At 36.7% G+C, this 17,410-nt stretch overlaps 1 protein-coding gene across 4 annotated transcripts in view; it reads right to left on the bottom strand.

Annotated features, from left to right (window-relative positions):
• Positions 1-1,048: 1,048 nt before the first annotated feature.
• Positions 1,049-17,410, bottom strand: part of Alg8 (ALG8 alpha-1,3-glucosyltransferase) — a 32,710-nt gene continuing 16,348 nt past the window's right edge. The window contains exons 5-13 of one of the 4 annotated variants that reach the window (XM_076846585.1): positions 15,574-15,641; positions 12,334-12,460; positions 11,790-11,893; positions 10,867-10,987; positions 8,116-8,255; positions 6,462-6,601; positions 3,554-3,651; positions 3,200-3,272; positions 1,049-1,632 (exon numbers count right to left, since the gene is read on the bottom strand). In XM_076846585.1, the coding sequence (XP_076702700.1) occupies positions 1,401-1,632; positions 3,200-3,272; positions 3,554-3,651; positions 6,462-6,601; positions 8,116-8,255; positions 10,867-10,987; positions 11,790-11,893; positions 12,334-12,460; positions 15,574-15,641 (1,103 nt within the window). In that variant the 3' untranslated portion in view covers positions 1,049-1,400. The remainder of the gene's footprint in view (positions 1,633-3,199; positions 3,273-3,553; positions 3,652-6,461; positions 6,602-8,115; positions 8,256-10,866; positions 10,988-11,789; positions 11,894-12,333; positions 12,461-15,573; positions 15,642-17,410) is intronic. The other 3 variants (XM_076846586.1, XM_076846587.1, XM_076846589.1) reach the window with 3 other exon arrangements.

Genomic DNA, 17,410 nt, shown 5'->3' with positions numbered 1-17,410 from the left:
AATTCTTCTGCCTCAGCCTTCTAAATTTCAGGGATTATAGGCATGTACCATTGTACCTTCCTTTAGGACCATTACCTTATTTTTTGTAGTGGGGACGGTACCTAGGGCCTTGTGCATGCCAGGCAAGCACTCTACTAGTGAGTCACATCCCTAGCCCCCTAGGTTGAATCTTGAAGTATGCACAATCAGATGATAGTAGAAAAGTCAGAGGGGAGAAGAAACAGCATGAATGAAAGGAAGCAGAGGTCTTATATAGTGTGGCACACTGAGAATTTTATGTTGTTGAGAGAACTGGACAAGGGTGCAGGGGAGACTCTGGTGAGGCGAGAGGAGTTATGTTTCTCTTTCCCTTTGGCCAAATCTCCATCTTTATGTCTCCAATAACAGATTCAAGAGAAATATGGGAAAACAGAATGGATTTAAGAGATGGAATAACTGGATTAGCATCCTAGGATGCCGCTGACCTTGGACTTTCTCTGATCTTCTTAGGGGGTGATGGGTAAATAAAATGTGTAAAAGTTCTGGTGTTGGCTAGATAAATGTTGGCTAAATTGAATGTTCAGCATTAGGTGACTAGAGGTCCTAGATAAAATGTATGTAGTACTATCAAGGAAGGGACAGGAAGAGACAAATCTGCAAAATCTCTTCAGTTCTTTCACACCAGGAAAAGTTTAAGTGGCAGCTATCAAAATTGCAGTGCTTGCTATCAGAAAAAAATGAGCTGTTCAAGATGTCCTAAACTCAATATAAGAGTAGCTTATATTTGGTTTGTAGTCTCTGATGCCTGGCCAAAGCAGTGCATTAAATAGACTCCTGGCTTTGAATATTATCATTGTGTAACTTCAATGGGGGAAAAAAAAACCCCACAAACCAAAAAAACAAAGAACAACCCCCCCCACCACCACCACATCACCAAAAACCTCCTAGAACAAGGTGTACAGAATGGGGATAGTACACCATCTGCCTGTATGCATGCTAAATAGGAAAATGTAGGAGCTGGTAATGATCCAGAAGTATTCTGTGCAGAAATAAAAAAAATGCCATTTTATTTATGTTTCCTTCAGTAGAGGAGTCTAATTATCCTTTATATCCTGACAATGGTTAACTTAGTATACAAATAATTATGCTGTTAATCAGACTCTGTTAGCTTTCAGTAAACATAGCAGTCAGAGGAAGATGAGGTTTTTTTTTTCAGATGAATTTCACTGCTTACGGAGGGCAGTGGCTTCTCACCATGGTGACAATCAGGTTGCTAGGCTCGACAAGGCCAAGGATGGTAAGCATGGTCCTCTAAATAGATCTACTAAAATGAATGGCTCATGCCACCAGCAACTTTCTTCAAGTTCTGATTAATTTCCCATGAAATAATTGCTTGGCCTACTTCCAAGCAGTTCCTCTATTCATTGCTTCTTTGTCTTGCTGACAGGAGGGCCAGTCAACACTGAAACATACAGTCTGAACCAAGCATATGTGATGCCCACTGCACAATACACTGAAGTCAGTAACAAAGGGATAAAGGGGTACTTCAGCTTCCAGGAGGTAAAAGGGAATACAAATTCACAGCAGACTTCCAGAGGCCCCAGGCCAAGGAGGTATAAAGTTTCCATCCAATTAAGAAGAGGTTTTTCTTTTCTGAAGAAAAGGAGAGAAAGATGAGTCATTCTGGTTTAGCAAACATTTCCCAGCTAAAGCTTTCCCACCTATACTGTTTTGGTGTGAATTATAGCCAAGGCTGAAATAAAAATTTTACATTAAATTTCACATCTAGAAAAAAATGACAATGATATACCATTACATTATCATAATAATCCAAATTTACCCAGTCATCCGCCTATGTTTGACACTTAGCTGAAGCTGTTCATAGAAAACTAGCTCTGTATTTGGAAGAGGGAAAGGGACTGGGGGCTGTGACACTAGAATAAAAATATGATGAAATATAACATAATTGAGAATTAAAAATTTTTTTTTTTGTGGTACTGGGGTACTTTACCACCAAGCTACATCCCCAGCCCTTTTTAATTTTTTAATTTGAGATAGGTATCATTAAGTTGCCCAGACTGGATTTGAACTTGTGATCCTTCTGCCTCAGCCTCTTAAGTATCTGGGGTTATAGGCTCACCACTGTGTCCATCTAGAATTTCAAGTAAGTGGAATCATAAAATATTTGTTGTTTTGTGTCTGGCTTCTTTCACTAAGCAGATTTTCAAAGTTCAGCCATGTTGTAGCATGTATCTGAACTTCATTCCTTTTTCTGGCTAAATAAATTCCATTATAAGTATATACCAAATTTATTTATCCATTACTTTTATTGATAGCCATCTGAGTGGTTTGCATCTTTTGGGTATGTAAATAATGGTGCACATTTCCACATTAATATACACGTACTTGCTTGAGTCCCTGTTTTCAATTCTCTTGGGTGTATAACTAGGAGTGGAATTGCTGGGTCACATGATTTATAAGTTTTAAAATAATTATAATTAATTATATTAATTTTTATGTAGATAGATATAATCCACAAGCAAACTAATATAAAGTTTAGAAGAGCAAAAAGTTTCATCCATAAATCTTAACTATTATTTTTTCATAGTACTAAAGATTGAACCCAGGGTCTCGCGTATGCTAGGCAAATGCTCCACCACTGTCTATATCCCTAGTCACTTTTCTTCTTCGGAGACAGGGTCTCACTAAGTTGCCCAGGTTGGCCTTGAACTTGTTATTCACCAGGTTTAGCCTCCCTTAGTTGGGATTACAGATATGTACCATCACACCCAGCATCTGTAACAATTTTTACATAATATCTTTGTTTTCATCCCTACTTAGGTAATTTTATCCATAATGCATCCTTTTTTTTTGTGTATGTGTGTGTGGTAGTACTAGGGATTGAGTCAGAGCCTTTTGCATGTTATTCAAGTGCTCTACCATTGAACTACATCCTCAGCCCTTTACATTCCATTTTTTAGTTTTCATTTAAAGCTTTAAGCTAACTAGTCTTTCTCAAATACTTCCTCAAACTAAACACACAAATATGCTGTCATGCCAGAATTACAGGATTATGGGTAATTTCTCACTCTGCTTACCAAGTTTTTGTAATGTTATATTACTGTTATAACTTAAAAATAAATTTTAAAGATTTATCTTACCAGTTAGTAGTAAACATTTCAGAAGTATAAATATGATTTAAATGTGCTTTTTTGATTACCTGAATAGAATCTTCAGTGAAGAAATACTATAGATGGTGAAAAGTAACATGAGTAAGATTTTAATGGGAAGTTCTGTTTAAGAAAAAAAAAAACACATGATATTTTAACTGGTAAGTGAAAGATTTATGATACTTAAGACTATATACACACACACACAGTTAATTATGACAATAATATTTTTGAGTTTATGCATTTTTGTGACATTTAGAGATATTTTGAACTAAGGGCAAATTGGAGGTTTTATTTAAGATGACATCTCTGAGATTTTAGGATTGTTGAAATTAGAATAATGATCTCCAGCCTTGACTAAAAAGGCACATAGTGTCAAATGTATCTAAAAAGAAGCTATTTACCTGGGGCAGTGAAGAGCAGAGGGAAGAGAGAATAATGTCCTGTTGTGGTCAGAATCAGAAAAATCGAAGCATCTCCTGCTTTTTCCACAGACAAAAGGCTAAAAATAAAAATTCTTATGATAATTCCTTAAAGTAACTGAAATCATACTTGCAAAGAGCTTGAATAAACCGCTTCTATCATTACTCTTAAACTGATTTAAGCTTAAAATAAGTATAGATTTTTCTACAAGTCCAATTCAATTGAGAATAATTTTTTATTCTAATTTATTATATATGACAGCAGAATGCATTACAGTTCATATTACACATATAGAACACAATTTTTAATATCTCTGGTTGTATACAAAGTATATTCACACCATTCATGACTTCATACATGTACTTAAGGTAATGATGTCCATCTCATTCCACCATCTTTCCTATCCCTATGTCCCTTCCCTTCCCATCTCACCCCTTTGCCCTGTCTAGAGTTGGTCTAAATCCTCCATTGCTCCCCCTCCCTACCCCACTATGAGTCAGCCTCCTTATATCAGAGAAAACATTCGGCATTTGGTTTTTTGGGATTGGCTAACTTCACTTAGCATGATATTCTCCAACTCCATCTATTTACCTGCAAATGCCATGATTTTCCTCTCTTTTATTGCTGAGTAAATTCCATTGTGTATATATGCACAACATCTAGGTTGGTTAAAGTTTAGCTATTGTGAATTGTGCTGCTATAAACACTGATGTGGCTGAGTCCCTGTAGTATGCTGTTTTAAGTTCCTTGGGTATAGACCGAGGAGTGGAATAGCTGGGTCAAAAGGTGGTTCCATTCCTAACCTTCCAAGGAGTCTCCATACTGCTTTCCATATTGACTGTACCATTTTGCAGTCCCAGCAGCAATGTATGAGTGTGCCTTTCCCTCCACATCCTCACCAATGATTTTTTCTATTCTTAATAGCTGCCATTCTGATTAGAGTGAGATGAAATCTTAGTTTTGATTTGCATTTCTCTAATTGCTAGAGATGTTGAACATTTTTTCATATATTTGTTGATTGATTGTATATCATCTTCTGTCAGTTCTTTGGTCCATTTATTAACTGGGTTATTTGTTTTTTGGTGTTTAGCTTTTTGAGTTCTTTATATACTCTAGAGAGTAAAGCTCTATCTGATGTGCAAGTGGTAAAAATCTTTTCCTAAACTATGGGCTCTCTATTCACCTCACTGATCCTTTCTTTTGCTAAGAAGAAGCTTTTTAGTTTGAATCTATTCCATTTATTAATTCTTGATTTTAATTATTGCGCTATAGGAGTCTTATTAAGGAAGAAGGGGCCTAATCCAATATGATGGAGATTTGGGCCTACTTTTTCTTCTATTAGATGCAGGGTCTGTGGTTTAATTCCTAAGTCCTTGATCCACTTTGAGTTGAATTTTGTGCATGATGAGAGATAGGGGTTTAATCTCATTTTGTTGCACATGGATTTCCAGTTTTCCCAGCAGCATTTGTTGAAGAGGCTATCTTTACTCCAATGTATGTTTTTGGCCTTTGTGTAATATAAGATAACTGTAATTATATGGGTTAGTCTCTGTGTCCTCTACAGAATTTTTTTTTTTTTTTTTTTTTTTTTTTTTAAATAGGAAAAGTTAAGTGACTGATAGAGTATACCAAACTAAATCAGGAAATAACTTCTCCAAAGAAAGGAATCTTGTGGGATTGGGAGCTGCCTAGTGGTAGCAGTCAGGCAAACAGGATTCAGAATTTCATTTCCAACCCCATAGCTCATCTCCTAGATAATGCCCTATACCTTCAGTATGAATTCAGAAAAAGACTATTTTTGGGGGGAGGGGGCTCCAGGGATTGAACCCAAGGGTGCTTACCCACTGAGCCACATCCCCCAGACCTTTTTATTTTTTATTTTGAAACAAGGTCACTGTTGAGACTCTTTGAATGTGTGATTCTCCTGAGCTGTTGGGATTACAGGTGTGTGTCACCGCACCCAAACTGTTCTACTTTTTAATCTGACAATTTCATGTTGCTAAATAAACCCAGAGAAGCCATAAACTGACCTGAAAATTTTGCTTTAATGTTCTTTTAGAGTTTTAAATGATTTCTCAAGATTTGAGAAAAACATCCAAGAAAAAAAGGCCAATTTCATTATCATCTATCTATTGGATTTCAATTGTACATAAAACGGACACTACTACCTTTAAAATGCTTCTTTTTAGCAGCGCATGTTGGTGCTCACCTGTAATCCCAGTGGCTCAGGAGGCTGAGCAGGAGGACCAAGAGTTCAAAGCCAGCCTTAGCAACTGTGAGGCACTAAATAACTCAGTGAGACCCTATCTCTAAATAAAATACAAAATAGGGCTGGGGATTCATAAATTCTTTGAGTCCTAGTTTCTGCAGATGTTAAGAAAGGGAATGATACCCATTTATTCTAATTATCTTAAAGACTGTTGAGAGGCTCAAAGGAAGAATGCAAAATAATAATAATAATAATGATAATAAACAAACAAACAGTATTGGAAAATCTACTTCTGTAATCTAAACATTACAGAATTATTTCAGAATAATCTCAGTCCTTACTTTAACTAACACTTAACAAGGAACCATGGGACTTTATTTTAACAGAGGAAATATTGCCGAAGTCCAGGCTTTTTCTAAACCATGTTGCCATTCAACATCCACACCTATCATGATATTTAATTATTACAGTATTTTTACCAAAAAATGTAGCAACATCACATGCATTTTTGCATACCTTCATGGGCCCAGGGATCCCAAGTAAACATTCTTGTCTTGTTGAACTGTTCCTTTGCCTTTTCCTACCCTGATGAACATGACAAAAAGGAGCAGAGCAAATGGAAAACAGCAAGACACTGTGAAATATGCCAGAAATGCAGACTGACTAAGCTATGTGCTTACCTCATTGGGAGAATTGCGAGGAGTATGGCTTTTTCATGGACATGCCACCCAAACATGAAGGAGCTCAAGGCACAAAGAATTAGACATCGGAGAAAGCCTCTGGGCCCTTGGGGTTTAAACCAAAGACAGAAAATGGAGGGCTAGAAATAATAAATAAAGATAAAATTTCAGTGTCATTTAAAATCCCAGCTTGACAGATCAGGCAAATGCAATTTGTATCAATGCTGAAAAATAATAGACAAGTCTCTATTAAATTGGTGTAATTTATCACGGTGTGCATAGTCCACCATTTTTTTAATGTAATCTTTTTGTTTGTTTTTAGTAGCATATGGACATAATATCTTTATTTTATTTTTTATTTATTTTTATGTGGTGCTGAGGATCAAACTCAGTGCCTCACATGTGCTAGGCAAGCGCTCTATCAATGAGCTACAACACCAGCCCCATAGTTCAACAAACATCAACATGAAAGCAATTACTCAGAATAAGCAGGCATTTGGAAGTGTGTATTTAACTCATTAAAAGCAATTCTAATTATCAAAATTAACAAATGACAATTAAGTTCTGGATATACAGCATAATGATTTATATCTTTATAATTAGGATTAGCTCAATCTATTAGATCAAACTACAAAGTTCAGATATTTTTGGGCTAATAAGTTAGATGTTACCAAATTAATAAGAAAACATGTACCTTTTTGGGCTGGAGTATAATTTACAATAAAACTACTGCTTCTATACGCAGCTTACTAGGCTGAGATTTTTGAAAAAAGGTATTTTTTTTTTTTTTTAAAGAGAGAGTGTGAGAGAGAGAGAGAGGGAGAGAGAATTTTTTAATATTTATTTATTTTTTCGGCGGACACAACATCTTTGTTTTATTGTGGTGCTGAGGATCGAACCCGGGCCACACGCATGCCAGGAGAGCGCGATACCACTTGAGCCACATCCCCAGCCCTGAAAAAAGGTTTTGACCTCAGTGAAAACAAGTGAACAAATAGGCCAGCAGAGCTTAGTTATCTACATACTAGTACTGCCACGTACCTAAGTGGAGTCAGGTGTCTTGCAAATAAGTTTGGAAATGAAAATTAACACTGAGAATAATCATCAACAGGATTGAATTTATTGGAATTTTACTGAAATTATATCACAAAATTGAAGTCACCATGATCACTAACAATGAGTGAAGGCTCTAACAGCATCTGACTCAACAGACTCAACTGATGTGCAAAGAGTCACTATTGACTTTCTCAGCTCATTATCTATATCAAGACAAAATATCCATGCCATCTAGACATATTTGGAATGCTGATCATTTAGCTAGGATGAGAAAAACAAAACAATCTGGATGATCTGCCACAAAGATTTCCTCTTTCTTCACAGCATGGTTCATGTCTTCTCTATGGGCTTTCTTTTTTCCTCACCCCAGGGTGGACAGATGGTCTAACAGAAACTGGCAAGAATCTTGCAGAGGCTTTACTGGCAATCCTTCCCTACCATGTACAAAGTTTCTCTAAGAGTTGCCAGGAAATGCTTCAGTCTGCAGGATTACAGCCATGGAATTCACCCTGCAGTCTGAAAACCTTCAAGCTGAAATTCAATCAGCCACGCAACAGAAAAGCAGAGAAAACTCAAGTAATACCAGCTGAATTCTTACCAATATGGCGATCAGAGTGCAGATGAGTGTTGCCAAGGGAGTCACTGAGGGAAGGACTGTATGTTGGAACTGCTGAACCATACCACTCGTCATTGAGGCCTTAGGGATCTTGTTGGGATCAAGAAGTTTCAATTCCAAACCTAGAGAATAAATAAATAAACAAACAAACACACTCGCACACACACTCAAACACACACATATTTGTAATTAATGGGACTCCATAATTACCTTGAGAAAAAAAATTAAACTACTAAATCTTCTTGCTGCTTAAAGCAAGATTTCATGAGTTTAAGTCTGTACTGTCCAACCTCTGGCAGAATGCCTCTTGCTTTAAGTTATAATCTATAATGTAGCTGTTTGCATTGAAGTGGGGAACTGTGGCAGCCTACAGGAATCTTGTGGGCAGGTAATATGTAAACAATAATCTGCTCTTACCTTTTAAATGAAGCAAGTTTTTAGACTATGTCAAATCCCAACTTTGAATCCGTAATTTCTTTTCCTTTTTTGGCAGTAGGGATTAAACTCAGGGGCACTTATTGCTGAATTACATCTCCACCCCTTTATTTTTTAATATTTTGAAACAGGGTCTGGCCAAGTTTCTTAAGACCTCGCTAAGATGCTAAGGCTGGCCTTGAACTTGGAATCATCTTGTGTGAGCCTCTCAAATTGATGAGATTAAAGGTGTGCGCCACCATACCCAGCCTGAATCTTTCACTTCTTATAGGAGAAAGTCCATAATCTTAAATACAAAGTCTTCCATGATTTAGCTCCTTCTTACTTCTCCAGCCTCATCTCTTCTTTGTTAAATGTGGCCTGCTTATCACGAACTAACTGTGGGTCCTCAACATATCACTCTCAACATCTGTGTCCTTTTGCTCAGGCTACTCTTTGCTTAGAATGATCTACTTGTTTTGCCAAATTAATTCCTAATTCACTTATTCATCTTAGTTCCTAAATCAAAAAGCAGAGATGATTTTTCTTGTAAGCTTTCTATTGTAGTGTTTGTATAATACACTGTTTTTGTTTTCATGCTCATTTGCTTTATTATACTATGTTCCCTTAAAGACAGAAATGATGATAGGATGTTGTCTCCTCTGAACAAAGGAGTTAAAAAAAAAAAAAAAAACAACTTGTTAAATAAACCAAGTTTGGAATAATGATGCAAGCTCCTTCTCAAACAAGCACCAGAGTAACAGGACAGTCACAGATAGTTTGAGCATCTGTAAAGCCCTTCTAAATGCCATTACAAATCTTGAGGGAGACTGGTGGGGCTGTAGCTCAGTGGCAGAGTGCTTGCCTGGCATGTGTGACACACTGGGTTTGATCCTCAGCACCATGTAAAAATAAATAAAGGCATTCTTTCCATCTACAAGTACAAAATTTAAAAAAAAATTAAAATTAAAAATCTTGAGGGAGGTCTGGAGATATAACTGTTGGTAGATTGCTTGCCTCATATGCACAAGGCCCTGGGTTCACTCACCAGCATCACCCCTTCCCACCCCCCGCCCCATAAATCTTAAAGAAAAGATGTAGACTACTAAAATATTTTCTGCTTATTCACCCCTTTCTCTGTACCCTTCAGCCCGTTGATTCTCTATTAAAAGTTAACAATTATTTCCCTGCAACACAGTTCCCTAACTTGTCACTGACTTTCCATATGAGACACCTTTGAGGAGGCAGATATACAAAGTATAGCAGTTTCTTGGTTCAGATAAGGCAATTGGCCCTGTCCTGCTTTTTCTCACCAGGGTGGGCATGATTCATAGACGGGAATGAGTTATTCCATAGTGAGTTATATTATTTTTTAGTTGTAGTTGGACACAATACCTTTATTTTATTTATTTATTTTTATGTGGTGCTGAGGATCGGATTGAACCCAGGGCCTTGCACATGCTAGGTGAGCGCTCTACCACTGAGCCACGAACCCCGCCCACAGTGAGTTATTTTTAACATAACTATCTCAAGGTGTACATTAGTGTTCATTACAACACAAACATGAAATGCACTGCCTAAGCCAGGCATGGTATGTGTCTGTACAGTCTCATCACTTAGGAAGTTGAGTACGGAGAATCACTTGAATCCAGGAATTCAATATCAGCCTTGGCAAAACAGTGAGATTGCATCTCAAGAAGGAAAAGAAAGCTAGGTATGGTGGTGCATGCCTGGGGTTTGGAAAGCTGAGGCAACATGATTTCAGGTTCAAGGCTAGCCTCAGCAACTAAGTAAGGCCCTAAGCAACTCAGTGAGACTCTGTCTCAAAATAAAAGGGCTGGGAATGTAACTCAGTGATAAAACATCCCTGGGTTTAATTTTCAGAACTGGGGCGGGGGGGGGAAGGAAAACGTATAGACTGGGCTTTTTCATCTCATGCTAAAATGCATGGTTATCATTTTCCTTATTGGCTTAATATCCAGAGTCACAATTTATACATTCTCTATTCTTGCTTCTTCAGACATTTACGTTTAAAAGTAAGGTTAGTTCGGCTGAATGTTTTACTTCAGATACTTCTGAAGTATCTGTATATTGTTTTTTACCAAGAAAGAATTCCATTTCCACAAGGAGCTTTTTTAAAGAATGCAATTTGTTTACTGCATTAAACCTCAGTCCCAAGAAATGTTTCCTCTGTTCATCCTGAGGGCTAAATGCAGGACTGGAGAAAAAACAATTCAGCCACATTCACAACATATTTCTGGATGTGACCAGTCCTATCAATATTCACAGTCTAAGTTTTGAAAAGATATGATACCATACCAATGACTGACAGAACTTTGTCCAAAGCATTGTATAAGGCCCAGAAGTTTGGAGCCCAGTATGCATGGCAGAGGCCCCTCTTGAAAGGAAAGAGTCGGGAAAAGACTTGAGGCAGCTGGTTCTGTTAAAAAAAGAAGTGATTGAACAGTCATCAATTTTTCCCAATGTCAAAAACAAAATTGGAAAGCTGTCTATGGCACAATGTGTAGAAAGTTATAAGGTCTAGTACCAGTTTGTTCCTTCAAGTAAACAGTTGTATGATCCTGAGCAGTTTATAGATCTTTTTTAATCTAATATTATCAACCAGTCAATGGGGCAAGACACATAAGAATACACTGAATACAAGTTTCATACTATTATGAAGTAAACAGTAATGAAAGAATTTGTAAGGTGCAAAGGAGAATTCAGAATGCAGATCATCCAAGTTTACTGGAGTGAAGGGGAGAGCATGAAAGTCTATAAGAGATATGGTACTTTTCAGTTTTAGTAGAAGTTAAAACTGACTTCAGGGTGGGGAACAACAGGAAAAAAAGAAACACTTGAACATCTCTTCTAGGCATTTTGCTGTATACGAAAGATTATAAAAATACTGATTTGGGGGGTTAGAAATAAATTTCAGCAAGTACATGAATTTGAAAATAAAAAATCCACAAATAATGAGGATCACTTCTGCGTATATCTTTGTGTATAATATACAGTTAACATATACATGTATATATATATACATGTACACATTTGAATATGCACAACAATGTCTGAAACGATACTACCCTAGTTTTGTGAAAGTCAAAAAGGGCAGAGGGTAAAAAATGAGTAGTTTTACTTACTTCATATATTTCTGGCTTTATAATTTTCTATTAAACAATGACAAACACATGTATTTCTTTATTTTTAAAAAAGAAGAAAAAAATAAACAGGCTTACCAAGGCTAGGAAAGGACCCAGTGAAAGAGCAGAAACCAGGAAAACGATGAGTCCCAGCGAAATAACACGGACAAAGCTGAAACTGTTCCATCGGACAGACCCATCTACAGAAAAGGAACATTACCATTAACCAGCAGCTTGGAGAAATATAACCCAATAATAACTAGAAGTATCCCCTTTGGGCTATTTGTCTTTATGATATTGAAAGAACAGAAAAGTCAGGATGGGTAAAGAGTCAATAGGATCAATAAATGAGAAATAGGACTGGGGATGTGGCTCAAGCGGTAGCGTGCTCGCCTGGAATGCGTGCGGCCCGGGTTCGATCCTTAGCACCACATACATAGATGTTGTGCCTGCCGATAACTAAAAATAAATATTAAAAAATGTTCTCTCTCTCTCTCTCTCTCTTTAAAAAATAAATAAATACATAAATAAATAAGAGAGAAATATCTGTTGTGATTCATAAAACTTTATACAGTAAGGCACTAAGTCAATACAGTTAAAGAAGAAAACGAAAAAACATTTTGTTATCAGTAAAACTTGCCTGGTTTATTTGCAGTGAAACAGTAAGAGCGTAGCAGATATATACCGTAAGCTGGTGCTACATAGAGGTAGATGTGCTTGAAATGTAGGAGAACGGCAAAGAAAAATGCTCCTTCCACATGCCTTTTCTAGAAGATTGAAAAGGGAAATATTACTTTAAAACTCAAGGAGAAAGAAATTGCAATGATTTAGTATCCTTGATTGAATCCTGAAAGAAAAAAAGGACATGAGTGGAAAACTGGTGGTCAAGTAAGATGGTAACATTAGAGGAAAATAGTTGAGGAATATACAGGAATTCTGTATTATTTTTACAACTTTTGTGATTACTCACAAAATTTTTACTGAAAAACAGAAAAACATCCAGGGGTGGTTGCACACACCTATAATAGCAGCTACTCAGGAGACTGAGGCAAGAGGATCACAAGTTTGAGGCCACCCTGGGCTACTGAGAACCAGTCTCAGAAAACAAAAGGGCTGGGGATTTAACTTGGTAGAAGGCTTGCCTAGCACATGTGAGCCCTCGGTTCAATTCTCAGTGCCCCACCCCACAAAAAAGAAAAAAAAATATTTTGTTAGTTTGTTTTATTGAAGTGATGGGGATCTTGCTATGTTCCTAAGCTGGCCTTGAACTCCTGGGCTCAAATGATCCTCTAGTCTCGGCCTTCTGAATAGTTGAGACTACAGACTTGCTCTATGCACCTAGCTAAAACAATGTCAAATATTTTTTTATTTTAATTTTTATGTTTAGTTGTTGATAGACCTTTTTTTTAAAATTTATACGTGGTACTGAGAACCAAACCCAGTGCCTCACAGATGCTAGGCAAGTGTGCTACCACTGAGCCACAGCCCAACAATGTCAATTTTCAAATAAATATATTCTAAAATATAAACGAAATATGCTATCTGGGATATATTTAAAAATAATCTCATGTGTATCTGTAGATCACTGTTCTATTTTCTCTACTTCTGTATGACTGCCTCATTTTTTCTTTTTTCGCAGTGCTGAGGATGGAACCCAGGGCCTCATATGTACCAGGTAAGTGCTCTACCATTGAGCTATGTCTTATATAGAAAATTTAAATCATACAAATATACCTCTGGGAATATAGCTCAGTGGTGGAATGCTTGCATAGTGTGTGTGAGGTCTTGGATTCAATCTGTAGTACAGTTAAAAAAAAAGTTATAAAATTGAAGGTAAATATTTTACAGGCAATATAAGGAGGAGTACAAAGGCAAGTGATTCTAATACTTAGCCTAGTGGGTTCATAAATTCATTATTTCAACAAATATTTATTAAGTACCAAGCCTGATGCTTGAGATACAGGATGTATCCTTAGAAACAACATACTACAAATCCTCTCTAAGGAGCTACAGCCAAAAAAATTCAATTATTTTCACCCCTTAAAAAGTCTTATAATACATGGATTTCCAAAGAGGAATTGGGAATAAGAGTATGAATATATATGACGCTATACTAAAAAATTTAATCTTTTTTTTTTTTTTTTTTTTTTTTTAAGATGGGACCTTGCAATGTTAACCAGGCTGGTCTTGTAACTCCTGGGCTCAAGAGATCTTCGGGCCTCATCCTTCAAAGTAGCTGGGACTAAAGGCATATGCCACCATCCCTGGCTAAATATTATATTATTATTACATATCAGGTAACTTGTTATAGGTTGAAGGTACCAGGTATAGCACTTGATCCTAACAAACTACCTAGAAATACAGGTATTTTGATTAAGAAACAAAACCACAACCAAAATAAAAACAAGTTAGCTATAATTAAAGAAGTCTGAATTCTACCTACCTCACAGGAATTTTGGAAGGATCAAATGTGGTAATGGTCCTGCTGTTCAGTAAGGGAAACTGCCAAAGGGACCATAAAAGGCCAAGTTCCTTTTCTTACTGTTTTATCAGGTATGGTCTAGAATAGGTAAGTTTAGGAATAATAAGGAAATAGAATGGGATGTTTCCACATCTCTTTTCACCAATTTCATAATTTAAAATCCCAATAAAGTCTAGTTGATTCTACAGTCAAATTTTAGATCATTTGTTCAACAACCATCCAATAATCATTCACTGAACACCAATATGTTCCACGCACTTGTGGCTTTTTATTGCTAAAAAGTTCATCTAGCTGGGTGCAATGGCACATGCCGCAATCCCAGCTGTTCGGGAGGCTGAGGCAGGAGGATCACAAGTTCAAAGCCAGCCTCAGCAAAAGCAAGACGCTAAACGATTCAGTGAGACCCTGTCTCTAAATGAAATACAAAATAGGGCTGGGGATGTGGCTCAGTGGTCGAGTGCCTGAGTTCAATCCCTGGTACCCGCCCCGACCCAAAATGTTTATCTAGGCATTTAGCATTGACCAAGAACTTTATTTAAATTTTTATTTATGTTTTTGTGGTGCTGTTGTTAAAACCCAGGGCCTTGCACATGCTGGGCAAACAGTCTACCACTGAGCTACACCCAGCCCCTACAGCTGTCAAGGTACTTTAAAACAGATACCAAATTTGATCTTTCCAAAGTCCCTGTGATAGGAAACTCCATTTTACAAAAAAAAGAACCAAGGGGTAAGTTTCATTTTATGGATGAGAAAACAAAGGCTAAGATGGTTCAATGACTTGTCCCTGGGCAGTGATTCTCAAACCTGATGGTTTAAGAAAATTCCTTGGGAGATTCCTAAATATCAATTCCAGAACTGAAGAGTCACCTAGAAATCTGAATTTCTGATTTCTTCCTCTATAAAAGGAGGATAATAGCTAAGACAACTTCACAGAATGTTTGTAAGGTAGCTTCAGTCAGATATCCTATGTAACAAATCTGAAACAGCCAGTGCACTTTTGTGCTCATTAGTGTTAGTCAGGATTTCAACCCAGGTCTTTTATTTTCCATTACACTATTCTACAAGCTTTTATGGTAAAGCACCACCATCATAGTTACCACATTGTAAAAACTGCTAGAGATCTCATTCCTATGGAAATAGTATTAACCTAACATAGAACTTAAATTAAATTCAAGCCTCCCACACTCTTAATAAGTTCTTAGAGTATAATTTTCTCATCTGTAAGATGGAGAAAATTACTGTCAAAAGAGAACATGAAATTTTTGAGAATACCCAATAAAAATGTCTACAGCACTTGGAAACCCTAAGCAAGGGGTCAAATAAATTACCCACTACAATGTTGTCTTCATAAGCAATAAACTAAAGGGAGAAAAATCTAATTAGGCACTTTGTGTTTACCTGAAATAACCGTGCAATGGAGAGCAGCATTAATCCAAATAGGAATCCATTGTACTGGAAATGAATATCTGGATATATGTCAAGGAAACACATCAGAAGACCCCAAATTCATAATGAACAGTGACCGCCAAATGAATATAGAAATTGCAAATGCTTCCTTAAAGACAAATATACTACTAATAATTTGGACTTCTCATAAATGTTTTCCATAAAGAGTCAAAAAAATCTTCTAAAATTAATGTTTAAGAAGAAAAACAGAATCATTCCTATGGTTTTTCCCTAACTTAATGGTCATCAGCTAAGGTGCAAGAAGTTTCTATTTTGTTTTGATGTTTGTGGGGTCCTGGGGATTGAACCCAGAGGCAAGTAGTCTAACATTGAATTATTTCCCCAGTACTTTTTATTTTTAAATTTTGAGACAAGGTCTGGATAAATTGCTAGGACTGGCCTCAAACTTGTGATCCTGCTGCCACAATGTCCTGAGTTGCTGAGATTACAGGTGTGCACCTACCAGTTTACATTTTGTTTCATTTTTCAGAATTAGGGTTGAAAAATGGAGGTACCTTATAGCCATTTAAGGCTGCTAGCATGCAGCACTTCATTGTTTGACGTAATTTGAAGTAATACACAATCTTTTTTAAAAAATGTTTTATTTGGGGGCTAGGGTTATGGCTCAGAGGAAAAGCGCTCGCCTAGCATGAGTGAGGCATTGAGTTCAATCCTCAGCACTACATAAAAATTAAATAAAGGTATTGTGTCCACCTACAACTAAAGAATAAATGTTTTAAAAAAAGTTTTATTTGTTCTTTTTAGTTATACATGACAGTAGAATATATTTTGACATATTATACATACATGGGGTATAACTTTCCATTTTTGGGACTATACATGATGTGGAGTTACACTGGTCGTGTATTCACATATGAACACAGGAAAGTTGTGTCCAATCCATTTTATTGTCATTCCCATTCTCATCCCTCTTTCCTCTCCCTTCCCTTCATTCCCCTTTGTCTAATCCAGTTAACGTCTATTTTCTCTTTTCCCCTGCTTATTGTGAGATAGCATATGAATATCAGAGAGAACATTTGGCCTTTGGTTTTTTGGGATTTGCTTATTTCACTTAGCATGATAGTCTCTGGGTCCATATTTTTACCTGCAAATGCCATAAATTCATTCTTCTTTATGGCTGAGCAATATTCCATTGACATACTCAATCTTATTTATTAAGCTTCACAATGAATTTGTGAGGTATTCAGAATTACCATTTATTGATTGATTGTAGTACTAGGGATTGAAGCTTAGTGGTAGGGCAATCTACCACTGAGCTACACCTCTAACCCTTTTTTTGAGACTATTCATGGTCCTAAAGCTACAGTGACAACATAACTATGATTTAAGTGCAGGTCAGAATAAAAGCAAAGTCCAAGTGTTCTCTACACCAGTCTACCTTTATGAAAATTGCAAACTATTAGATTTCTATCGTTAGGATTTTAATTACATAAAGATCCTCTGAATTTAAGAATTTTGCCTGTTAATAGGTAGTAAGCCAAAATGGTAGGAAAGCATGAAGGTCTGGCTGCTTCTACATGTAACATCCTTTCCTATAAGAAGTATTTAGTATAATGTGTTATAAACTATTTAACATATATTATTTTAATCTAAAAACAGTTAACAGTTGGGCGTGGTGATATATGCCTATAATACCAGTGGCTGAGGCAGGAGAACTGCAACTCTGAGGTCAGGCTGGGCAATTTAGTGAGACCCTATCTTTTTAAAAAAAAAAAAAAAAAAAAAAGGGGGGGGGGGCCAGGGATGTAGCACAGTGGTAAAGCACCTA

The sequence above is a fragment of the Callospermophilus lateralis genome, chromosome 2, assembly GCF_048772815.1.
Source record: "Callospermophilus lateralis isolate mCalLat2 chromosome 2, mCalLat2.hap1, whole genome shotgun sequence".
Taxonomy (NCBI): Eukaryota; Metazoa; Chordata; class Mammalia; order Rodentia; family Sciuridae; genus Callospermophilus; species Callospermophilus lateralis.
This window is presented reverse-complemented; position numbering and strand designations above follow the sequence as displayed.